This window comes from Syngnathus floridae, chromosome 6 (genome assembly GCF_059516105.1).
Source record: "Syngnathus floridae isolate MCC-2025c chromosome 6, RoL_Sflo_1.0, whole genome shotgun sequence".
NCBI lineage: Eukaryota > Metazoa > Chordata > Actinopteri > Syngnathiformes > Syngnathidae > Syngnathus > Syngnathus floridae.
Genome location: NC_142418.1, coordinates 10,418,441 through 10,445,623, shown reverse-complemented (window position 1 = coordinate 10,445,623; position 27,183 = coordinate 10,418,441). Strand labels below are relative to the sequence as shown.

At 38.2% G+C, this 27,183-nt stretch overlaps 1 protein-coding gene across 2 annotated transcripts; it reads right to left on the bottom strand.

Moving 5' to 3' along the window:
• Nucleotides 1-100: 100 nt before the first annotated feature.
• On the bottom strand, nt 101-24,973 carry LOC148396484 (receptor-type tyrosine-protein phosphatase eta-like). Of its 2 annotated transcripts, XM_088379731.1 has the most exons (30): nt 24,740-24,973; nt 14,041-14,062; nt 13,739-13,930; nt 12,965-13,225; nt 12,026-12,280; nt 11,286-11,543; nt 10,882-11,154; nt 10,313-10,579; nt 9,945-10,208; nt 9,450-9,716; nt 9,118-9,363; nt 8,781-9,044; nt 7,983-8,243; nt 7,638-7,898; nt 7,133-7,402; nt 6,696-6,962; nt 6,032-6,301; nt 5,811-5,960; nt 5,483-5,687; nt 4,946-5,061; nt 4,767-4,854; nt 4,644-4,688; nt 4,370-4,457; nt 4,191-4,281; nt 3,384-3,460; nt 3,117-3,251; nt 2,468-2,584; nt 2,236-2,396; nt 1,108-1,243; nt 101-1,026 (listed from the first exon to the last, which is right to left on the bottom strand). In XM_088379731.1, the coding sequence occupies exons 1-30, from the start codon at nt 24,806-24,808 to the stop codon at nt 868-870; spliced, it is 5,535 nt and encodes a 1,844-aa protein (XP_088235857.1). In that variant the 5' UTR covers nt 24,809-24,973; the 3' UTR covers nt 101-867. The 2 variants fall into 2 exon arrangements, with proteins under 2 accessions (XP_088235857.1, XP_088235858.1); XM_088379732.1 differs by lacking the exon at nt 13,739-13,930.
• Nucleotides 24,974-27,183: the final 2,210 nt, after the last annotated feature.

Here is a 27,183-nt window from a genome sequence, read left to right as displayed (position 1 = left end):
TCCCTTCCAGAGGATGCACTTCCTGATTTTCTTAAAGTGCTTCTGACAACAGTATAACACTGGGTTTTCAATAACGTTTTCAAAGAATATACCAGTCTCATTATTTAAAAAAATGTCATTTTTAAATGTACAGACAAAATTAGAAAAATGTTCATCTTATATACATGTCTGACAATATTCTCAGCAGGAATTGACATGGGGGAATGCCATTCAAAGATAGTTGTGACCGCATAATACAAAATGATGACTGTTCCAAACTGACCAAATGATACATCTAATAAAACCTGCTTCTTTACTTACATATGTTTAGAAGAGAAACATAAATGCATCCAGTGCATTGTTCACGTCAGTGCATAAAAATACACAATACACACTATACAAAAAAAACCATCTAAAATAACTACTCATTACATAGTTTAAAGTAACATAAAATGTGCAAAGCCATAATAATCTGTCATATTATTCAGTTCTATTTACATTGGTCGATAATTATAGCGCTCTTGCAAAATGGGTTTCACTTGAGTGCTATCTGCTGGTTTCACAGGACCAACAGTTAATTTTAAGACAAGTGTCAGCAATAATAACGCCCATAAACCTGAGCCAATCATATACAGTATTAGGCCAGCATAATTACAGTAGACAGCTACACAATCCAAATATGCTTTGGGAAACTACCATACATGTTTACTATATGGTATTCAACAATATCTTAATATTTAACAATTTACACGATAGAAAACAATACAAGTTTTTGATTCAGAAGATTCCTAAAACATTAATTTATCCCGAGACGTTTTAAAATAGCGCTCCCTTTTCTTTGCTATAAAATTAAAAATGAAGTCGAATACCTGAGTGCTTCAAACTGACTTAAGTATTGTGGCACCCATGTTTATAATAACCTTTTCTGGGTTCCACATTCTCATAAATGGAGAGTGCGGCGGTGTTTTGATAGATTAGATCCACATTAGTTCCAGTTCTTGATCGGATTATGTCCATTGCACATTGGTTCAAGATCACATATTGGTCCTGCACAGACATAAAATCAAGATGTTGACCCCAGCTGACAATTACAAAAAGATCACTGAATGTAGTGTTGTATGCGTGTACCTCTGTTTGGACCATGAGTGGGCGGTGCATGCGCAGCTCATGGACAACACCAAAAACATCCACTACATTTTCCCTTTCAATTTGGAAGATGAGACGATCAATGGCTATGAAGGTGCCAGTGCGGCCCACCCCAGCACTGAAATAGAGAAAGACATAATCACAGGTGAACATTGAAGCGGTGCACGTGTTAACATGCCTCAACATTAGAACCTAGTACTAGGACTGTACAAAATTCAGAATTAAATTGAGATTGACCCTTAAATTCCACTTCTATTCTTGAATTTGAAGTGATGTGGCAAAAAGGAAGCACAATTGCTATTGAAATTCAAATTGCAGGGAGTAGAATTGGAATACTGGGAAAAAAATTCATGATGCAAAATAAAAGTGGATTTGACAATGAAGCTTTATAGTACATAAGACCATTTAAAGCACCAATTTCACACAAATATTATTTTAAGGAGGTTTGTACACAATATGTAATTATAATCGGTCAAGTCAAATATATTTATGCACCCCTAATCACATACAATGTCAAAGGGTTGTTGTCACATAACCACAGATGGCAAATGGCATCTCCTGATTTTAGTAGATACTGTAATAGCTTTTTATTAACATTAAAAGCCTACTCAGAAAAAACAGGTAATAAAAATTGCCAATATTTTAAATTGTTTGATATGACGGTAGAACGGCACTTCATTTCCCAGAATACTGTGCTTTTTATCTAAGGCTTTCAAATGGTTGCAATTTGGACATTTTGTTTGAAGCGTACCTGATATGTGATGAGAATGAATTTTTCTGAATTACTTACTATGTGAAAATCTAAGCACTGGGTAGTGCTTACTGTCTTTGTAAAGGCAATTGTTTACACATTTGGCATCTCATTAGATTCTATCAGTGTCCCTTACTTTTGGCTGGGGAGATTTGTCTTCCACCTACAGCGTGCAAAAAAAACTCAAAACATCTTCATATCATGGAGAGCTTATGATTTCTCCTGTGGGTTTAGTCAGCTGCTTTTAGATGACTCTTAGTTTACAGTAAGTACCTGATTACATGCAGTTTGTCTGTCAGTGAATCTCCCCCAAACTACAAAGACTGTAAAAGTTTCCCTCACTGATTGTTCTGACAAACCTGCAGTGCACCACAGTCGGGGAGTTGGTGGAATATTGGTCCATATGTTCTCTGACCAGGTGTCTGAAGCTGATTAGAAGCTCTGTAGTTTCCGGCACCCCGTGGTCGGGCCAGGCTGTGAAGTGGAATTGGCGAATTGAACGAGTCTCTGCTGTTTTCACCTATGGGCATACATCTACATGGATTAATACAGGAAGACAAATGATGTAACGATTGCCTAAATTTCCCTCACATTTTTAATTTCGAAGTCCCGAATGGTCCAATCATCAAGGGGTATTTCAGAGGTTGTTGTAACGCGGATGTATTCAAAGTGCTTGGTGCTTGAATGCCAGTACTGCTCACATTTGACCTGTGGAGAGAAAACAATGAATGATTTACATTAAAACATTATTTACATTTAAAATTATTCTATCCTTCCACATCTTATGTAATATCACTGTTGTCATACAGTACAGTTTATTGGTTTCTGTTGTTTTTCTGCTTTGTTTTTTTTTCTCCGTACCCTTTCAAACCTGATTGTCTGGCATATTTCTAACACATATCCATCAAAATGCAATATGACAGAGGAAGTACAAAACAAAACGGCATACAGATATCACATACTGCATAACGAGGCAGCTGAATGGGACAGCAAAGAAAAAGGAAAAAAGTAAAGTGTACTAGTAAAATGTAAAAAATAAAATGTATAATGTAAAATGAATAATTCATTCTAAAATGTTACAATTGTAAGCACATTTTAATTTAGCAAGCAAGAAAGAAAAAAATAAGAAAGAAAGAAAGCAAGCAAGCAAGCAACCAAAAAATAAAAACCAGACATGCAATGTATCTCTGAACATGTTTTTGTTCAGCAATACTAAAGACAATTTTGTGAGTGTACTCACTCTGCCTTGCTCATTACAGCGTGTAAGCATGACCAAGGTGTGCACATTCTTCTCCCATATCATCCTCCAAAAATCCTTGACAGTGCCGGGCAGAGGACCCTGGGCTGCGATGAACTCCTTTTTGGAGTTGTAACCCTGCCAAATGAAGCAGCAGTCCATCCACAAACATCAACAATCCAAACATTAACTTGAGATTAACTGAAGTGATGAAGACAACGGATGAGAAATGATGAAGCAATGGCTCAGGCAGAAGGAGTCAGTACGCACCGGCATGTAGTTAGCATTGATGTAGTCATCAAATGGATTTCCATGAATGATAGAGAGTTTCACTCGAGAAGAATCATCTAGGAAGTATGAGAAGTGGAACATGGGAATTATAATGAAAATGAGTATTCTATGAAAACAATTTTTTTGCAAACTTGCTATTGCCGATCATGACACTTCATAAGTACACTCTTACAACACAACATCCAATATTAGAGCTTTATCAAAATTCTGATTTTGCAACGATGATATTTCCAGTGCACCTAGCTAAACAAAAAATGCCGTTGTGAAACAACAGTACTAACAATAACAGTACAATTCTTAGTTGTGTGACAAACACAAGTGAGCAGCATTGTTATCTTTTATTTTTATAAAAATGTTTCAGCTCTTGTACTGTATATCATTAGATTATGCAGGTGCATATCTAATTTCACGGTGTACACTATTTTTGTGGCATATGGCCGAGACATGGATGGTTTGTCCTACCGTAGTTTCCGCACTATAAGGCACACTTAAAAACCTCCAATTTTCTCAAAAGCCGACAGTGTGCTTTATTATCAGGTGTGCCTTATATATGGACCAATATTGAGCCACGACAGCAGGCGTGTCCAAAGTCCGGCCCACGGGCCAAATGTATATATATCTTATATATGGACAAAGTTTTAAAATGGGCCAGTCATTGAAGGTGCGCCTTATAATCAGGTGCGCCTTATAGTGCAGAAAATAGGGTACAAGCAAAAGGTAGTGAGAGACAGACGAGAGTATTTTTGATTTTTAAGTAGGGTTTAAAGTAGGCTGGAGGTGACTCACAGGGAAGTACATTGTTGTAGCGATTCTTGGCTTTGTTCTCTTGCATCAGGGCACATGCTTTTGACTGAGATGTACCAACCACCCTTAGGTCCTATAAAGGCAGTAAAACCAAAACGCAATGTTAGTCGTGAATTTTGCTAGTTGACTGACATGGACAAGATGTTTAATGAAAGTTTCACCTCAAATTCCTCTGCGAAACCACAGTTGGAGTCCGCCTTCTGCTTCTTGTAGTAAGCTTCATAGTCCTCCACCCTCACGGCTGCATTTCTGCTCAAAGGACAAGAGTGCAGTAACCAATTCAGTTTTTATCTCGCTATCTTTGAAGGTTCATACTCACGCTTTGGCTCTGAAAACAAAATAAAACAGCACTGACGGACAGTTATGGAATACAAAGTTTAACTGAAATCTCTTGTTGGTATACATATAAATATGATTGAAATGAACATATTTTACCTCAAGGAATGAATCTGGATGTCTGAGGATTCTTTTTTGGATAACCTACAGCATAGTGACCATGAGTTGAAAGGTGTGACTTTTACATATGTCAGATGACGGGACTTGGTGAATGTAACAAACCTTTTCCAATAAACAATGAAGCCAATGAGAATGATGAAGAGGATGCTAAAAATCCCAAGTGTTGCTCCGACAGCGACACTGATGACAACTATGACATTGACAAAGATCATGAGTAAGTTTTCAAGAAAAAAAAAGTGAGCACATGAAATGAGACAGTTCATTTAGAACTTGCATGGTACCTGGGTCTTGGGGGAGTTTTAGCATTGGATAGAAATTTGTGATTGAGGCTTTTGATGCATAAGACTTAATTAGGTTGTCTTGCAGAAACAATCTAGTGAATAATACGATGGCATACCTGCAAGATAAAATAAATAAAAGCAAAACAAAATTAAAACAACTAACGCTGTAAGTTTCTCTGAGTAATGTAATAAGTATTGCATGATGATGGCAAGAAATTCATAGCTAGGCCCAAAATATTGACGACATGCGATTGGATTCTGTGTTCACACACAAATGTATTCCGTCCATTCTACTGTGTTTGAAATTTACATATTCAGGCAAACTAATTAGTTTGATGGATGGAGGGATGGCTGGGTAGATGGATGGATGGATGGATGGATGGATGGATGGATGGATGGATGGATGGATGGATGGATGGATGGATGGATGGATGGATGGATGGATGGATGGATGGATGGATGGATGGATGGATGGATGGATGAAAAATAATTTATGGGCTTAATTCAGCGGTATTAAAAGCAATTTTAAAGTCTTACTGGTATTTTCGGTTGCCAAGAAGAGGTCCATTGGTGTAGCCCTCCCATTCTGAACCATCTCCAATTATCACAGACAACATGTTCTCTTGAGTGCGTGGTTGACCCTTTATCTCCTTGATGGTTGCCAGGTATATTCGAGTTTGTTTGTCAATCCACTGTTGATATGTGTATCCCAAGAACCTGGTTGTATTCACCATGTCAAATTCTGAAGGTACAGACATAAGAGAATGATTATCAGTTTCATAGTCTTGCCAAGCAAACAATTCAGAATTTATTGGGAAGATGATGAAACTACAATACTATGGAAACAAAAATGGATGAAACAAACCTTTTATGTTTTCCGCCACCATCACACCAAAATGAGTGACTGGCCCACTGGTTTCAACTATCAGGCTAGAATTGATTCGAATTGTGAATTTGTTGTATACTTTCTCGTTCACAATAGTTAGCGACTCATAGTTTGCTGGAATCGGTGGGTCTGCCAAAACACGACAGCAAAAATTGTGATTTTGTCTGTAAAAGGAAAGCTACATTTAAAATAAGTCTAACCTGTGATGCCAGTCCTGCAGTGTAGAGACACTGGAATAGAAGGCTCTCCACAGCTCAGTGTCTCCATCATTATGTTGTATGAAGTGTAGTGACTTAGGTTGGAGATAGTCTGGCTACAGCTTTGGTTACAGGTGCTTGCCCCAATTTCCGCATTATTAATAGTGATGCGAATGTCATGAAATTGCCCCATGGGCTTAGTCCAGGACAAGACAATTTCTGCATTTGGAATGTCTGGACCTTCACATTTTGTATTTCTCACCGGGCTTGCATCTGGAATAGATTAGCACCAATAACATAATTTCAACACTTATTAAACACACAAGGTTATTTAAGAATGCGCAGTGTGAACTGTTTATACACTTGTAATGTTTATTACGGTTTTATTGCTAATTGCTTAGTATGTAAAGGATATGCATTTTTGGTATGGGCAGCATAACATACAATGAGCAAAACAAAAATCATTTCTGATTGATTTTATTTATTTATTTTGAGAAATAATGCGGGCCTCTGTAGGTTGTAGAACCTTATGTAGCCACAATGTATTTTTTAGAGACTGCCTACAAAATTTGAAAGCAAAAATAATGAAGTTCCTAAATTTGCAAAATAAAATAAGAACAGTGCACACTGGTTGCATAACTGTGAGTGTAAGATATTGTGATCCTACCCGTGCAGGTGGAAATTCTTCTGGGAGCACTCTGAGTTCCATCCTTAGTCTCAGAGACAACAGAAAAGTTATACCTACTGCCAGGGACCAGGTTCTTGATCGTATGAATTGTTTGGTCAGTCACAATACTGTCATTGATAGGCAAGTCTGAGCTTTGCCAGGTCAAATTATAAACGTAGCTTTCCTTGTATTCATCAGGTTGAAACCATGCGACTGTTATATTTTTCTCCTTTGCAGAAGAGTTGAGAAACTGCACATGCAAGGGTTCTAAGGGAATCGAAGAGGTAAGCATTAACCCTGAGATCAGACACATTTTCACATGAAAAAATACAAATAAAAAAAGTAAAAGAAATAATAATACATACATACATACATACATACATAAAGACAGACAGACATAATTAAATAAATACATAAATAAACAAATGCATGCTTACTTGTGGTGACCAAATAGGCATGAATCACTTCACTCCTAAAACCCAAGACCCCAATCGTTGTTACAGAAATGTTGTAGGGAGTCCCAGAGAGTAAGTTGTCAAAGGTATGACTGGAGTTGGTGGTATTGATGTATCCACTTTCCTCCGATGGTGCTCGTGTTAGCTGGTAGAAGAATGATGTACCATTCATCAAGGGGGCGTCTGTCCATCTTGCTTCTATTAAGTTTGTCGACTTTTTGAGGATCTCAATAGGCCCAGGTCGGTTTGGAACTTTAAGAATTGGTACATACAGTGTGTTAACATCAACATGCAAATTAATGTCATGTGATGTTCTGTTAGTTTGTGTTATAATATGTACAAATTTCAAGCTGACAAATGCTCAAATGAAACAATAATACAGTGGACAACCATGCTCAAAGTTGGTTGCATAATGTGATGGTGTACTTAATACAGTGGCTGGTGAGTGTGTTGTTACTAAATATGGCATGAACAAATTGGTACTTACAGGTAGCATTTGTAACAAATTCCGATGACACATTGAATGGTCCAGAATGGGATATGACCTTGGCGCTGTAGAGACTACCAGCAGACAGCCCCTCGAAAAGCAAGGAGTTATTGGGAGCCTCCACTGGCTGTGACCGATGAGTAGAAGAGCTGTTGAGGTGAACACTATATGACTCAATATTCCCCGGTGGGATAATCCAGGACACCAGGACTGACATATTAGAGCCTCGACTGGAGATCCCAAGTTGCACTGCCTCAGGCACTGATAACATGCAAAACAATGACTTGAGTTTGACAAATGAAGAGAAGAAAGTGCTTTCATTCAAATGGCAAATTAAAGTCTTACTTGTGTACTGGGAAATGCAGTGGTTTTCCCCTTTTATGCCATCCCCTGCTTGGACAAAAACGCAGAAAGTACACAGTGTCCCAGGTTGGAGCTTTGAAATCACTGCAACTTCCTTTGTCACAGTTTGGTTTTGGAAGCCACAACCAGTTGTCTCAACCCAATAGGTGTACTCAGGTCTGTGTTGCAGCGCTTCCTTCCAATTCAGTTGTATTGCAGTTGAGTTTAAGGTGAGCGCCTTAAGTTCATTAATCTCATGTGGTCCTATAAAACACAGGCAAAAAGTTTCCTTTGATGAAAATGAGGATCGCTGTCCGATAAGCATCATTGAACATATATATCATTAGTCCAATTTGCTATCTCAGATTATTTTCCACCAAGGTGGATATCACTGTCCCTGCTAAGTGATTTTGATCAGTACAGTAATATAAAATATTATTAGTATCATTAGAATATTTTCACCCAAATTTTCCAAAACAACGGTTATTATTTATTGATTTTAAACTGTTTTTTTCAGTGATATTTACTTGGAAAAAAAAAAAAGTAATTTTTTCACTCCGAAATTCTAAGTAGATTTTACAAGGAGAGTTTTAGAGCCATATTTCAAATATTACTCTGGATATTTACAGTACAAATTGCCGACAAAAGTCAAACAAATCAAACTGCTTCATATTTCTCAACAAGATTCTTCAGTTTGTGCATTTAAATTTAATTTAATATTCTTTGATCTCAAATTAATACAACAAATATAATTGATGATAGTTGTTGTTACCAAATTCTCTTAAGAGTATGCTCACATACGTGTAAAGAAGGATTTGATCTGTGGAGCTGCCAGAGTGCCATCTGCTGCTTGTGTGGTGACGCTGAAGGTGTAGTTGTTGCCAGAAAGAAGGCCGGAGACATTGGCAGACAATGTTGTGGAGACCGTTTTGTCTGGTTGAAATGATCCGTTGGTGACATGCACCAAGTATGAGTAGTTAAGCTTACTTTCTGGTTGTTGCCACACCAACATGACAGCATTTGTGGTAATTTCTGCCGCTTTCAGCATGGTCACCGACAATGGTCCTGAGAAAAATGTAATTAAAAACAACATAAGCATTATGGATTTAAAGTTATCCTTCTATGCTAATCGACTTACTTGTATAAAACGTTGCTGTTACCGCTGTGCTTTTATACCCCATCACACCAATTGTTGCAACAGAAATATTGTACGGGCTACCAGAATTGAGCTTGTTCAAAACAAACCAATTATTTGGGGTTATGGAGTGGCCATCGACACTGTAGTTGCATTGATTTTGATCCATATCATCTGGTTGGTGCCAAGTGAAATTTATGGAGCTGACAGTCTGCAAGTCAACGCTTATGGGCCCAGGAGGGTTTGGAACTTAGCAAGAGAAAAAGAACACTTTTATTAGCCACTGTTTGAAAATGGAATACAAATCCTCTTCAAACCATGATGAGTTAACTCACAAGTTGCATTGCAGTAAGTTGATAGGTCACTCAGGAAAGGTCCACTTTTGCTAATAACCACCACACAATAAAACATCCCTGGCTTCAGATATGTAAATAATGCGCTAAGAGTTGAGTTACTCAGAACCTCTTTTGAACTTTCAGATTCTGAGTCTTTGTTCAACAGGTTTACGGTGTAGGAGTCCACGTGGCCCATTGGAGCAGTCCAAAAGACAGACATATTAGTTGTTGTCCCTATGACCCTGATGTCTGAAACTACCTCAGGTTCTGAAAAAAGAACACAAATATCAGATTAGCTCATACAGTGGCTAGAATGCATATGGTATAAGGCCTTTATTTGTAAGAATGCAAATTCATAGAATATACAATATTAATATATTGTAAATGCTCACGATTTTACGAATTATATTGGTCCGTGATATATTTTATATTGCAATGTACTATGTACCAATTCTTATTCTTATTATTTGACAGTACAAACGAGTGAGGCCATACTTGTGTAATGTGATATGTATTCCGATGTCGACTTCAGCCCCTCAACAACTGTGACCACATCAAAATTGTAAAGAGTTCCAGGGATCAGATTAAAGAAGGTATACGTTTGTCTTTTAGTTGTCCCATTCTGAACCACTGTTCCATCCTGGAATGCATTCAGCAGATAGCTATAAGTATCCTTGTAGTCACTTGATCTGGACCATATCAACTGGATGGTTGTTGTGTTATAATCCTGAACGTTGAGTTCAGTCACAACTTTAGGCACTACACAAAACAGAGAACAGGTTTTTGTCAGAATCAACACAAGACAAATATTTTTGTAATAATCAATATGACCATGTCAAGATAATGCAGTGATTTTGTCTTACATGTGTAAGTGAATGTCTGCTCTTTCTTGGATTTACTTTCTCCTGCTAATGTGGTAACAATAACATAGTACTTAGTTCCAGGTTCCAGACCATGTACATCGGCGTTGTTATCAATGACTGTTTGTTCATCCAAAAGTGTTCCATTAGAGTTGTAGGTTTGAACCAAGTATTTGCAAGATGTCTGCACTCCATACGGGTTGGAAAATGTTACATTTATTGAGGTTGCATTGAAAGGACTGGCCACAAGGTGTAACACAGGGTTGGGCACTAGAAAAAAAAACCACAGTATTTCAATGTGAGTTGATCGAGTGAGCACACTTTTAGAAGAAAGAGAAAATACGGTAGCTATAGGTGTGTTCGAGAAGTCCTAAGAAGAAAAGCCCTAGACTTTTATAAAATGGATGAAGAGATATACACTGAGGTTGCCATGACAGTTGGTGTGCATACTGTTAAGCAGAATAGCAAATTGAGTTTAAACATCACTTAAAATGGAGGAGCATTTGTATGCTAACATATAACAGGACAGCAAAAGGAACACAGAAAGTGTAAAGCTTTGGTGGTGAACTCACAGGTGTATCCTGATATATGCACAGCAGAGCTCCTCAATTTTTGGGGTCCAATTGTGTACACGGTTGTGTTGTACAATGTTCCAGAAGAGAGCTGTGACAGCACCATGCTGTTATTGGTGGTGTTAGTGGTCTGCATTTCACCATCTGGTCTTTCGTAGGTAATATGGTAACTGATAGAGGGAGGACCCTCCATCTTGGTGGGAGTCTCCCATCGAAGGTGCAGTGAAGAATTTGTACTTTGCGTGATATTGAGTGAACCAGGTGGTGTTGGAACTGAACATTTGTAAAAATAAAAATAAAAACACAGCTTCAGATATTCACATATTTAGAGCTTTTTATGTCCAACTATAAATACTAATTCAGATCATGGTCAATTTGGGAAACATCTTAAAAAGTCAACTTACTGGTAGCGAATGCAATCTGGTCGGCTGTGTTGCCTAGATTTCCAGCGACAGCGGTGACTGTGACGAGAAAAACTCTCCCCGGATACAAATCGTAAAAATGGGCTGTGGTGACTGTTGTATTTTTGCTGGCGGAATATAACAGATCGGTATTGGAGATGTTCACCTCATAGGAATCAGCTCTCCCTTGGGGTAAGGTCCAGTTAATTGTCAGGTAGTCAGTCCCTGGAGTAACTGTAATATTTTCAGGCCTCTCAGGCCCTGGAAAATAAGAAAGTCAAATCAGGCTCGTTTTTCACTTCACTATCAATGAAACAGTATGATAGTTTGTATGCCTTCCTATGTCTGTTAATCCAACAGAGACCAAATTCTCTGACAGTAGGCAGCAGAATTAAAATTTCACCTCGAAATGCCAAATTTAGAGATTTCATTGTACAGTCATGAAAACGCAACCCCGGACCAGACTCCTCCAAGTTTCAAATGAGTTATAGTGTTCTTAGTTTTCCTATACTTACCAGTGGCATCTCAACATTGCACTGATGTGATTAGAAAAAAATATGTATTTATCCTAATGACATTCTCTTTGATTCCTAGGTTGAGTTGTCAATGCACTGTACGTTTCGGTAAAAATGTCAAATTAATTTCAAGATAGTATGTTTGAAACCACAGTGAGTTTAATTTCTTCAACAGAAAACCAACAATATTGTACATTTCTATTTGCCATGCTAGCAGAGATGTCTTACTTGTGACTTGGGCAAATTTGTAAGGTTCTCCCTCTGTTTGGTTGTCTCCAGCAATGCAAACAATTGTGATTGTGTATGATGTACCAGAGGCCAAGTCTGATAGCACAGTGAAGTCATCTTTTGTGGATTTGGACTGCGATCCTTTGTCGTGCCACTTAATCTCATATAGGTACACCTCACCATGAGGTGGTTTCCATTTCAGAGATATTGCGGATGTATTTGCAGAAGCAGAGAGTTCGCGAATGATGCCTGGTTCTACATAAGAGGATTGAGAACAAAATTAGCACAAAAAAATAGCAAGTAGTCAAACAAGTTTTCTTTATCAACTGTGAAGAGTTAAAGCTCAAACATGTTCCTTGTATTTATTTTTCAATTATAAAAAAAATATTATATAAATAGCACTGTCCAAAAACTGCCATGGATCCATTGTGCAGAATGAACATTCAGCAAATCTATCTACATGAAGCCCCCAAATATTTTTTTTTTTTGCCAACAAAAAGAACAACATAAAAAGAAAAACATTTAGGACAACTATAAGTTTGCAGCTTTGTGGAAACAGTTTGGGGACTTTCTGTTCACTGCCAAATTGATCTCGCCTCTTTAATCTAAAACCGCTTCAAACAACAAGGCATAAAAAGGGATAATTGTTATGTTGGCATTATTGCCAGTGTTTTGTGTAATGTTTTCTGTTATATTGTTATTCTATGTTATGTTTTTGTAAAGTGTTTTTTTTTTTTTTACTCCCTGCGCTGAACAAGCGGCAGCCTCTTACAGCAGCTCTGTTGTTTTCTAACACTGTTGGGTGCTATATACTGGAATTTCCCTGTGTGGGACTAATAAAAGAATGTCAAATCAAATCAAATCAAACAAATGAGCTACTGTGCTGCAGTTTTGTCAGTTATCCATTATTTTGTTAATCACAATCAAAAAAGTACTTACTTGTGTAATGGGACACAGTTGCAGTATCGCCTTCAGTCACTTTGTCATCTGCCACTGTAGTTACATTTACAGTGTACATGGTCCCAGCAGACAATCCAGTTATATTTATCCATGTTTGAGTCACATTTTCTTGATAGGCAACTTTTCCAACAGTCCATTGTACCATGTAGAATGAGTAGTTTCCTTCTGGTTTGCTCCAGCTCACCTTTATTGAGGATGTAGTGACCTGGACGACTTCAAGAGGGCTGGCGTTATGAGGCTCTGAGCAAAAGGGGAGATAAAGGAATTAAGTTCACTCCAATAACGGCACAAAGGCCACTTTCTAACTGCGCCCGTCTACAAAAATACCAAAACTCTACCCATGCGCACAAGTGGGCTTTCCATTACACTTGATGGGCGTAAAAACAGGAAGTTAAGTTTCCAGGTTGGCCTGGTAATGCCTCGGAATACCCCTGGAAGAGTTTGACGAAGAAAGGTCTGGGCTCCCCTATTTAACCTATTGCCCTCGTGACCCAACCCCGGAGAAACACAAGAGAATGCATGGTCGGATGCATGTGGATGTGTATGTAGCTATGAATATTTCGATATTAAAAAATAATATTGCGCAAATGAATATTTTTCATATTCTGGTCAGGGGGAAATGAGATCTGGAGTGTATTCCAGCTGAGAGGCTGTATTGTGAGTCAAAGGGCTTATTGCTTAAGTTGTCCTATGATTGCCAAACACAGTTCACATAGTTGTTGAGCATAATTTCCTTATTTCAGTTTGACTCACTCATTGTGACCTCTTGACAGCAGTTGGAACAGTTGAGGAAGACCTGATAAATGGCTCCAGGAGTTAACCCAATGAGTGAACCATTTCCAGAGATGTTCCCAACGAATAGAATGCAACTGGAAGGCGAGGCGAGACTGACCATTGTTGTAGTTGTTATTAAACTTATTGTTTCATTGCTGTCACATAGCTTATCTGCGAGACAGAGGAACAAGGATTGGACCAATATGAAAAAAAGACAAGCTATTCATAAAGAAAAACCTATATTTAGCCAAAGAATATATGCAGTGTGTTAAATGACCCACCTTTACGGTTTCCATGGGAGCCCTGTAAGAATACAAACACCTTTTAGTCTCATGCAACAGCAGATGTCAGTATTGAATAAACAATCAGAAACAAACATGCACACACAAAAGTGAAAATTAGGACTTTGCAGTAAAAAAAAGTTGCTCCTCAATTACGTCATTGTTTCTCCAAACTGCATTGCTAAGAAAAAAAACGATTGTGTTTAGAGCATCGCAAACTAATAACAATTAACGATAATTTTCAATTCTTGTAATTAATATTTTTAGCAGTTTAGTGTTATAAATGTCTGTTATAATTGATTCATTCAGTTCAATGGCTAAAATGTCAATTTAAAAAAAAACGGAGTCCTTCATATTCCTGATAATTAGCCAACCAAAATTATTTGACCTTTTATCACAATAGGTCACATACCACAACTTCAGTCATATTCTTCTATTCAAATAGTCAGCATTCCAAGGCTTATCTAATTAATGCAGCACCACCACCCACCTCTCCCTAAAGACCAAACTTTGCATTAGTTTCTTTTTTTATTTACAATGGTGACTGTAGCCTTCCTCCCAAACCCCTTGGGCCTCTATTCTTTCTAAATATGAGAGTGCCCCTTGAGAGGGTCAAGGCTGCAGAGCGTGTCAAGGCTGTTCAGGCAGTTGTTGACTTGAACATAATTTGCGTGCAACCTCAAAGGTCAAACAGTTTGCTCCGGAAAGCTTATCAAAGCTATTATTTTTAAACCCCATTTGGATAATGAAATAGCATAAAAGCAGGAAGGCATTTTTAACTAACATTGGATGGATTTTTAAACTATATTCTTGAGTTCTTAACATGTCTTGTTGACGCTGGTCCTTCCTTTGGCAAAAGTTTCACAAAACTTCCACACAAGAAAAAAAAAAACGCAAAATGCTTGTTTGACATTTTTTAAAGTTTGCTCTTGGTTGTCACTGTTTTGGCTGGAATCTTGAGAGCTACTATCTCTGCCATTAACCAATTAGTTTGAGTTTAGGGGGCATTCTGGTGTTTGTTGGTAACGCTGATCAAAAACATCTGATCGTTTTGAATGGATTTTATTTGAAAGAATAGCTCACAGATATGTAATTAGGCAATTTGATCCTTCAAACAGTTCTTTTGATGCGAATGTGACTATCCAGTCTGCGTGACAAACCAGAACCAAGGTCAGTTTTCTCGGCTTTCACGCTGTAAATGAAAGCAACAAGCATTCTTATTGTGCTGCATTGATGTCAGTCTGCCAAAGGACATGATGCAGACAATGCGCTGATGGAGAACACAACTGGAATCAACTATGATGTCTTTCTTTCTTGGCCTTGTGAAATTGAATGAAGCAGTCATTTTCCTCAAGTGAGTTGGAAAACAACAAAATTATCTTCAGCAAAGACGTAACTGAGTTGAGGACATATTCCAGGATGAGTCTCTTTTTTGAGAAAGCTCTTTCAATTGCATTGTCATTCTGGGGGAAGTAATTGTCCCCTGCAATGTCACATATCTTCTTTAGACAGGAAACACGTTGAAACTGAATGACTAGCACCATACTGCTGGTTGCCAAATTGTGCCCATGCGTACTACTTCCTGATGTAGCCAACTACACAAATGGCAATACTGTGGATGGGCATAAGGACTGATGGGATTGAACTGATGATCATGTCTTTTACAATTACAACAATACACAGTGCCCTAACCAGCAGAGGGTAGAGAGAGAGATCCTGCTGCCACCCACCTTTGAACAACATATATTTGAAATAACTGTTATTTTTCCCCATTATCCACCTAGGAAATGTAGTCAAATTCAATCATCTATGACACATTTTTTTTTACAGAACTCCAAATACTGACTAATCAGTCGCTAAATAGATTGATTAAAATTTGTCGACAAAATGGCTGACTTTAGAGCAAAAAGAACAAATAATAGAAATGAAAGATCAGTCATAATACTTTGACAGTCTTGTTGTTTTTATCGAGATGTTCATGTTAAACTGTCTCTGATCATTTAGACTAGATGTGCTTTGTATACTTTAATCATGTGCCAAAGGATCACATATTTTCTTCTGCCAAAATAAACAAAACAATGTTTCAAACCATTAAGCCTCGGAAATGACTCACAGACAAGATGTAAACCGTACTCTAAAGTCCCAGGAGGAAAAGGATTCCTTGGAAAAAGAAGTCATGTTTAAATGCTGGATGGTCAAACATTTTAGCTGGGACTCGGCTATTGACCCTCTGGCACTGTGTCCTCAGTCTGTGCCCTTTGACGGAGTCTGGGAAAGAGGAGAAGGAGGAAGTGGCCACACCGACGGCTACATAAACATTACATCAACCCGAAAGGCAGCCGATCTGCCTGCCGTTCTGCGTCTCGCTCAGCCCATCTTTGCTGCGTGCTTTCCGATAACACCCAAGTTCCTTCCTCTGTAACGAGACTCAGCACAACCAAGTCATCACCTTCAACGCTGTCCCTCAAGGGTGGACCTTATTGACCTCAGCTTCTTATAGTCTGATGACTTGGAACAAAGGCACCAAGAACAAAAAAGTAAAACTCCAGCTTGAATGATCTCGATTTTTGCATATCATTAATAATGTTGATATAGATACAACATCTTATGTGACATTTTGTATCCCTGGGCCAACAGAACACTAAACAAACAAAAATAAACTTTGAAACATCCATATCAGCTAGTTGCAATAATTGTGCCTAATGACAATGTTAGTATTCTGTTCGGCATTCTATTCAGAACAAAAACTACGAAACACAATTCATTGGTGACATAAGAATTGGGATATGTGCTGGGTGTCTTTCCTCCCACTTTTCTACAGTACTTTTTCATTAATAATTTCAAATGGCATTAAAAATACATTCAGAGACACATAAAGCCGTCTTTGATCCAAAATTAGGTGCTGACCAGTGTTTTTAAAGTGCAGGTTTTTAATTTGTGCTCATGTTTACAGATTGATTGACAGCCCTTTCACTGCTCTCGTTTCATGTCACGGATTGGGACAATGTGCACATTTATCAGTGCGGCAACTTGACTAAATTTCACATTTCACTAATTCATTTTCAAAGGTCAGAGTCAGCCTTTGTAAAGTTGATTGGCTCAGAGGTTTCTCCTGGGAAACATTCATTGTTTCAGTGCAAACATGACTTTCCTGTACCCACCCAGAGACCCCAGATAACAGATCAACATAAAGGGATTTGAAGGTAAATATTATGCTGTACTTCATACCTCAGGCTTATTAAGGTCAGTTCCAAGAACAAAAAGTACCTCAAGACTTTGAGTAACACCAGACCTGTCGTCAGACCTCAGTATTAAGGAGGCCTTTTGGTCGATGGGCATGGCGACGAGTGTGGATAACACATTTCAGTCACATTCCAGTGACTTGATGATGATTAGTTTGTTATAAAAGTCCACGGAATGTCATGCTAATCATTTTAAATGTGGCAGCAATTACAAAGAGTGCTTTATTCACAATTTGCAACAGCTCTCAGGTGTCTTGATAACATGTTTGTTTAGTTATTATAGCTCAAGTGGCAAGGATTTTAAGAATATCAGTATGATACCAAGTAACAAGCCCCTAATACCTCATTTTCTGTTCGGCCAATTTAGTTACCATGATGATTTTGGCCTGAACGGTGTGATTATAGAATCTTCACAAACTGCCTCTCATCATCTCGCCATCAAATAGTTCGTAACAGGAGGCCTGATCGTGCCAGAGAATGTGTCGTGCCCGGGGCATGGGAAAAAGCGTACACCCATAAAGTAAAAGCAATAAAAGCATTTTAACTCATGGAGGCGGCTGTTGATACTCAAGTGTGAATGTTTACCATGGACACATAAATAAACACAATATTTCCCAGCATAAAATGTTATCTTTGAGTTTTATGGCGGCAATTTCCTTCAAAAATTCACCACATTTAAAAATATCTAGATTATGCACAACTTTCAGTCAAAGTATTTATGTCAGACTCAAAACTGAATTAACCATAACATTTCACTCGCTCTTTTATATCAAACAAATTATTTTAGGTGCATTACCTGACATGTTTCGGCGGATTCTTCCACCTTCATCTCAGGTAATGCACCTAAAATAATTTGTTTGATATAAAAGTGAAGTGATGAAAAAGGAAAAACAAGATGAACTTAGTACAGCTAACCATAACATTGTTGTCAATTTTATTTGAAGGCTTGTAAACTATTTTTCAAACATCTTGAAAAACAAACATTAGGTTAAAACTGAACAGAATGGACTCCGTCTGTGCATTGCGAATCAGATTGTTTATATGTGATTGCACTACTGTGAGCGCAACATAGTAACACTGAACATTTGCAAAATGGGTGAGATGGGCTAATACTGAATCTTGCCATAGTGTGTGTGCGAATGAGTGTGTGTGTGTGTGCGTTTGTGCGTGCGTGTGTCTGTGTGCGTGTTGCTCCAGGTATCCACCACCCACAACACAGCCTTGACTCTTCTATCACTGTGCAGATCAGAGGACATGGAAATACTGTCCCCAAGCACAGTTCTGTACAACCATACACAGTGAGCTGCAGACAACCATTGGAGCACAATGTGAAGAAAACGTCCTCTGATAGTGTTTTGAGGTCTACGACTTACCCACTTTGTATTGCCGGCGAATGTATTGGTTGTCAAGCCCCGCTAACATATTGTCATTTGCCATTGGTCATGCCTTGTGTGATTTTTGGCTGTCGTTAGGGGTGAAAAGGCTTAAAATATTTCATTATAATCTTCCACAAATTTGAAAAATAAAAAAAAAAACTGTCTACCTCTTTTCACCGGGAGCTTTTGTCATGGTTACGAGTCATAGACATAGTTAGCATTCTGTAAAGCAGTGGTCCCCAACCCTCGGACCGCGGACCGGTACAGGTCCGTGGATCATTTGGTACCGGGCTGCACAATAAATAACTTGCATTGCAGTAATCCTGTCCGTGGTGCTAAAAAGGCTGGGGACCACTGCTGTAAAGAACTTCACATTTGAACCCAAATGTGCTTTTGTTTTCTATGTTCTTGATATTATACAAGAAGTATACAACACCCTGGATTGCACCCTGCATGTTGATTGAAGCTTAATTTACTGAAACATTGGTGCTAATTTGATTAACATGCTCTATGTGTGGCTTATACTGTAAAATAGCATTTTGCTAGCAGACATTTGTTGTTTCCTCAATTGTTTTATATGCCAGTTTTGCATGCAATATTTTGAAGTGACAAATAAGTTCAAATAAGAACTTTTGCCTCTTTTTTTGTAGATTTAGTTACACTGTGCCCTACCCTGAGATACAAGTCTAAACAAGGTATCTGGATTAAGCTTTCATTTTTGGTATTAAATTTACGCACACAAGAATCGCACCCATTTTTCACTATCTCAGGGGGCTGCCATATTTGCCTTTTACTGACATCTACTAGTGAGTGAATTTGATGTCACCGAACCTCTGGACTCAGCTTGCGAAAGACATGACACACCTGTATTCTGGGTTTGGTCACGTCACTTTTGAAATGGCTTTTCTCAGTCCCTTTAAATGCAGAGCTCAAGGGGCAAATTTGTAATCGCTTGTGTCCTGTGGCAGGTCAAGGCGGACCAAGTACTACATTACACAAGAAACTGTAAGCAGGGGTAAACTGTGACGCTTAGAAAGCGCAAATAAACAAGTAACTATAATTAATCATGTTGCCAGCTATGGACAATGCATGCTTGCGGAATGAGGAAGAAATCCAGGATACCCATGCAAGTCCAAGGAAACCATGTGAACAGAAGAGCCAGAGCTGAGATTCAAACCGCAACCCTCAAATCTTAAATTCAAAACTCTTAAGTCCTACTCTTAGGTAAAACTACATTTTTGGCAGAAAACAAAAGATAAAATATCTTTTTTTTTTCAACCTGACTGCCTCATTTGACCCTGACCTGCACAGAGGTCACAGATAAAATTATCTGCTCTCTGCTGACAATAAGGCCTTTGACGTCCAGGGAGGAGTCTGTGTCTCATTTACATGAAGTGGGGGAACTGTGACTCTTTGTAACTCATCATGTACATGCACAGCCTGAAGGAGCCGCATTGGTTACAGGCAACTATGTTAATTGAAAACTGGACCATCATCATGCCTCTCAAGTGTTTAGTGAGTGGGCGGAGGCTGCGGCATTCCACGGAGAAAAACTTGAATTGTGACCTTTGTGCTTCAGACCATTATGTGGAACATTTTGCTCATTTAGATACAGTTAGACAAAAGCATTCTACAGAGACTTTTATTCACTTTTATTTATTTTATTTACTAGCTTTATGACTACAGTATTATTGCGCTTTTGCATATGTCATTCGTTCAGCAAGGAAAAGTAGGATGAACGAAATGACAAGTATATACACACAGAATAGTGTCTATACTCACTACAGGCCACTTGTGAAAGTTACCAAACGTCCCATTTCCTTGTTCTAAGATGTTTCCCACTGATAGCAGTGTCACCACCTTTTCATTTGAGTGGGCCCGGCAGAGAGTGAATGAAACCATATAAAGGCATGGCCATTCGCTCCATACGATGATAAACTCATGCAAAGTGTTGTACTTTTCCTGAGTTATTTGAGCGTGAGGAGCAAGTGAGTTCGCGTGTGCCGCCCTTGCACTGTTTTGTATTGATTTTTGAACCACTTATTGGTCATGAAGCAGGCACAGGGCTTTTTAATTCATGTCACATTAATGCTCTCTGTGTTTTTTTAGCATCAGTTTATAGATAATACATGTCAATGTATATTTTAGTATTTTGGACCCCAACACAGGTCCAAATCCTTCCCCTGGAATGAGAAAAGGCCAGATTCCCTGCTAAGCCTAATGCTGTTTTGATGAAACAAACCGTCTGACCTCTCAGAAGTTCACAGAGCTGGTAACTAATTGATCAGATGAAGGGACACAAGGAAGCATTGTGCTTATTCAGTTCTGGTCTGAGCTGGTGTGTACCACAATAGGTTCAAATGGACAGTATGAAGTCATGGCAAATTTCCTGTTTCAAATATTAACAAATATCAACAGAGCATACAACTTGCAACAAAGAATTAGAAAAAAAAAACAAAGAATACAACTAGTGTTGTATTCTTTTTTTTTCTAATAGTACATAATGGGAAGTAAAAGTCACCATAATAAAACCTCTATTGGCTGCTTAGCTACTTTAAAGGGGGCATATCGTTTAAAATTTACTTTTCAATCTATTATATACAAATAGTAAGTACCTGTCCGCCCAAGTATGAAGTTTAACAACCAAGGAACTCTTTTATCAGTAATAATAACCAACCCCATGAAGAATTTCTCTGCCAGCAATATGGCCAAATATGCAGGAGCCACTTTTAATTTATGGCCAGAGACCAAAATTCCTATTCATTGCAGGATGAGACCTGGCTCACTTCAATGAGAAAGGGCTGCCTTCTCAAATGGCTTGATTTCAGCAAGACAAAAAATAGGGCGCTTCAAGTGCTCTATAATAATTTATCCTTTGGGAATTCCCAGATGAGCATGCAACAGATGTTAGTTGCACGAGGAATTGTAAAAAAATATGTCTCCTTTAATAACAGTAATTGCTGTCAACCGCTACATCCATCAAGTTTCTTTTTTGGTTCTATCCACCTTATTTCCGGGCTAACAGCGGCTATTCTTCAAATGTGTGTGGGAGACTTTAGTATTTGTCAACCTGTTAAATTATTAAGAGGAACGACGCAATGTTTGGGATTTTATGGACAGTAACGACCATGTTTGTCAGTAAGATGTCGTCTGGCAAGGAAGACGTTTTGTTCATAAAATTGAAAATATTGAAGACAATCATTCCAATATTTGCTGCGGGCATTTGAAGTTGACATAAGACTTTGTGATGTTCACATGAACTTTGAAGGATTGCAGTTGTATGACATTGAGTGACGCGTTTACAGGAAGCGTTCCGTTCATGTGGTTAACATGCAGTGGAAAGTGGCTGCAAACAAATACGTTTGCTTGAAGCTAAATAAGACTGAGTCCACCTTCTTATAACAAAATGCCATCAACTTTATTACCATATAGGAATCGATACGTCTCAGAGCATTGGGAAAGGGGAGAGGGCCAAACGCTGACACCTGAAAACTGAGAAATTGAGAAAAAAATCACAAAATTTCTCCTTTAAAGGAAATCAGAGTTAAGTGCGCTGTTCTATTCTTGTTTAATGGTAAAAGATGAACAAACATATGGGTAGTATCAGCATGCAAAAAAAGAGGAACTTTAAAATTTCCCCTTTTCAGGTTGAACTTCCTTTGTTGCACAAATTGTTTTTTTCAACAAAATGAATATGCCCTTGCTGAATTGTTTCAATATTGTATCAAGCTAATAATGAGGTTTGCTATGATCTGAAGGAGTAGGCCACAATACAGTGTAATGACCCTTACAACACACAAGGTATGGTGAGAATCTATGTCAACTGATGAGATCATGTGACCTATGGATATCAACACAACTCATGATCTAAGCAGTTAATCATTTCTTGCAGCTCTTTATAATTTACATTGTTCTTTAAATGGACTCTTATTGCTTTCTGTCTTTTGTGTCTTATACAAATTTAAAACAACCTTTAGTTGGCGTACTGTGAATGTTCAACCCAACTTCCTCACTTACAAGTTGTACATTACAAAAATAAAACACTTCTGCGTTCACTCCTGTGCACACAGCTGAGAGATGGTGGGAATGTGTTATGGCCCTTAACGCGCACAAAACTGAACAGGATGTTAAATTGCAGCGTGGTTTCTTATGTAAGGCTAAATGCACCATGTCTGCGGTGAGACAATGGACACTTGTCATTGTTGTCACTGCTGGGTAATGTGTAAAGTCAGCCCACTGACAAATATTAAAGTAGAAGATGCTACTGGAAACAATTAGAACTTCTCTTAACCAGGTTGGATAGCTATACCTTAAAAACTGGTAGTGATGGGAAGACTTTTGGCCATATGAACTGTATCTCATTCCAATCCTGACCCCTCTCGCCTTTTTCTATCCTGAAAGACCAGTGCAGCGAGGACAGGTGGGCCAGTTCACAGACACAGATTTGCATAATGACATTTCACTGGGATGCATTTTTTACGCTGGTTTACTCTGGATGACTTTGGATATGACATATCCACAAACCAGTATAGATAACCATGCTTCTCTATACTTTTGCGAGACTTCATTACATTACACTGTATTATGTAAAGATAGTCAATGTATGCGCTGTATTATCAATCCCACCTTTACAAATATTATATGTATACTATTAATGTGTACAGTGGCAATATGTTGTTGTGGTTGAAGTTGTATTAGTGTTAGGGAGCTGGCTACAGTATATTGAGGCAATGAAGTTCATCACAGCAAATTACAACCACAAATAATATGCATTTATTTTTATGTGAACCATTTTGAGTGCAAACTACAAAAACAATAATGAAGCATTTTGAGTTGGCTAGCTGGCTGGTTGGTTGGTCGGTCGATCGATTGATTGAACTTTATTGACAGTGTCAGTCAAATCTGACCATTATTGTATCCCACAGGCTTCCAGGCGATGGATTGGATTCATGCTTACATTCAAATATGGAAATTTTAAATAATAAAATAGCTGATACTCCATTTATAAAGAAATTTAAAGAAAATGTTTTTAGCGCAAGTATTATGGAACCTTTTCTTATTTTTCTCACAGTTCTTATTTTATTATTATTAGCGTTTTTCATTTATTATTATTTATTATTAAGAAACCTCACTTATTGTTTGTAACCAGACTGGACGTCTACGCGGATGAAAACTTGCTCTCTCTAAATTTTGGTGAAATCATTAATTGATTCAGTATCATTCAGAAGACAGACACTTAAGATAACATGATTATTAGAACCTAATTGGTGGGTGGGTCAGGTGGATTACATTGTTACCATTTACATTCATATAAACCCCTGGTTTATTGTAAAAAAAGATTATAAATGTATTTTGAATGTAAGACAGCTTGAGGATCCGACTTCTTCTGGTGTCATTATTTTCTATGTATGTTAAGTTGTTTTTTAAAATATGAAATTATTATCATTACATTTAAATTTTCTGTTTTAATTACCAAGTGAGTTCATTTCGGCTAGCAATGTTCATGGGTCATTGTGATCAGCCTTGTGAATCTTAAAAATATAGTTCATAATAATAATAATAACAATAATAATAATAATAATAATAATAATACACACAATACACAGTAAAACATACTACACAATACAAATGTTATTTATTCAATTAAATGGTAAACTCAGATAAATTTAACTTAACCAGCTAAATTTAACTTGACCACGTTCTCACTAATAGTGTCCAGTGAGCTTTTATGAACTCCATTAATACACTCCTGCCTTGTCTTCTGCTAAACAGTCAACCATTGTTAACCTTTTTGATTTAACTAAATGTCACAGTATTTATTACGCGTTGACGTGGATTTAACCCAGATTAAAAAGTCCCATTCATAGCATAACACACCATCATAGCAGCCATTGTAACAAAACTGCATTCTTGTGTGAAACTTCTCCGCAAACTTTGCACCAGTAGCGAAACAGTCAGCCAGATACGCAACAGGTGCACTCATCCACTCCTGACTGGTTGCGCGTTCTTTTAATCCAAGTATAGCGGCACTTTTGGAAAGAAGCCGTACTTCTCAAGCATGACTGAAGAAATTATGCTTACCTTTAAAAGTGCGCTGAACTGAAGAAAAGTCCACAGAGAGGCGACGACGCGCAGTTGCGACGTCTTCATGACTACTATTATTAAAACAAAGTTCACGTAAAAACTTTTTTTTTCTTACCCACTTGACATGCCGAAAATAACGTCTTTGTTGCTTCTTTGTCGCGACATAAGAATGACTAAGTGAGATCGGGAAATTGTTCCTCTGTGGGAACAAGGAGGAGCGCGTCATTCAGCGAAAGTTGCATTAAGTAGTGGACACCGCCTCCCCCTCACCTCCTCCCCCTCCGCCCCCTCCCACTCTTCCTCGCCATCATCAACACGGAGGGCAAGTTGGTCAAGCAGAATTGAAGGAGTCGCCCCACATTCCGACCATAACTTGGCCACAGACGGTGAAGGAATGCATCGTCCCCTTTCGAGGGTACTCAACAGAGCAGCCAAGGAAAATATTTGCAGAAAAACTCCCTTTAAGTTATCTTGATCTTCTTTACAGTGGACAAAAGTGATGATATTGCTGTGTATGTGAAGTATGAGGAGAAGTATTTAGAGGGGAAACAAATGGGACTTTTGCATGCAAGGACATTTAATGAATTGATATCTCTACAAAACTCCAAGAAAACCATGGAATTGGAACTAAATCTACTTTCTGTCACCAGATTGTTAGGTGGTGTGTAATTAAATACACTCAGTTTGTCGGAATTCATACATGGTAAACTAGACTTGCCTCTGCACTTACATAAAGATGTGCCGCTTTTTACTCCAACACATAAAATAGAGCCATAGATATGTTTTCTGTTTCACTCGTTGCAGTATTAGAAAATACACTCAGTGTGACATTCCCTCAACAGTGTTGTTTTGTCACCATCTTTTGACATCTTTCAGTCAAGGAAGTATGTTGAGGTGAGTTGAGGAGCTTCATTTAGACATTATTGCAGCTTTGTCGCCCTCTTGTGGCATCTATAAACAATTACAAACATACAAAAAGTCCCTTTTTAATCTCCTGTGGCATCTACGTATATATATATATATATATTATGCGCTGGGTTTTGCGTTTGTGACAAAAAGTCTGTATGGCACTTTGGAATATCATACAATTTTGTTATGTAATCCTAAGCGCCTCACTCCTCAAAGAAAACTTCTAATTGTGTCCTCTGTTTTAGCAATGTGGTTGGAAAGATCTTCAAAGAGACGTGCGGCACAAAGACCTTGTTGGAGTTCCAACATCGGGCTGATAAGATGAGTGGTTTCCCTCCTTCAAAGATGTTATAATCAGGAAATAAACCAAAGCGTTTGACGTTCCAAAGAAAATAAAAAAGACAATGGAAGAATGCACAAATGCATGCTTGTATGTATTGGCTGTCAGCCATGAACTCTTAATGGATGTTTTATCAATGATAATGAGATGTTCAAGCCATAGTCTGTAAGAAGTTAGTACATGGCAAGAAGGCAAGTTTCCTTCTGTGTTAAGGTCATGAAACAATGTGGGAGGATGCCTTTGAGGCACTTAAATAAATACCACCTTTTCCACCGCCTTCTGTGTGCTTATAATTCGGAATAGTAACATGACTTGAGGTTTTCCATTGTCCAGGTTTTTTTGAAGGTTTGGTTACTTCGCATTGTCAAAGACATGTATATTGTAGTTGACACATTGCAATTCACTACCAGCTACCGTTCTTTTGGCATGCGTGCATGAATGTTAGATTTTTCACCCAATAATATGTCAGCCTTTTCTCTTTCTCAAACCTACATTTCTAAAATATGCATTTAAAGTCAAGTGAAGATTTTGTCCACATGTATTAAACAGACCATGGAACACAGTGATGACAAAATTTTCCCCAATACAATCGACACTTGCACTACCATCTATCTGTACAACCAAGAACAGTATCCCTTTAAATTTGTTTTTAGCTTGACGCAATTATGCTTGAGTAATGCTCTCATAACAGACCTTATCCCTGTTCTGCTATCCCATCTCCCCATCTACACAACCATGTGCCTCAGTTGTTTGTTTATGCCGAGCAAATTGTCATAATTGCCCCTATGTCAAACGAATGTGTGTTTATATTTTCATTGTCGCGCTGTGTTGTTTGGATTTAAATGTCAGAGTAAACAAGTTCAATATTTGAAATGATGTTGTTTCCATGGGTGGATGGTTACGACCAGAGGATGGCTGGCAAGGGATCCGGGCCCTGCAGGGAGGGTGGTGAGTATTTTTGACGTCCCAATTTAGATTTTTACTGTTTAGCTGTACAGGAAAAATATACGTACATACACAAACACACACTCACTCACACAAGCAGCAAACACACATGTAGTAACAGTCACTGTATCAAAATGGGAGTCAGATCTGAAAATGTCCCACTTCCGCTTCACACTAGTAGTATAAAAACACTTTGCTGGGTGTGAGACCAAAGGAGTCATCTTTCCTGTCAGTCACACCTAGGCTA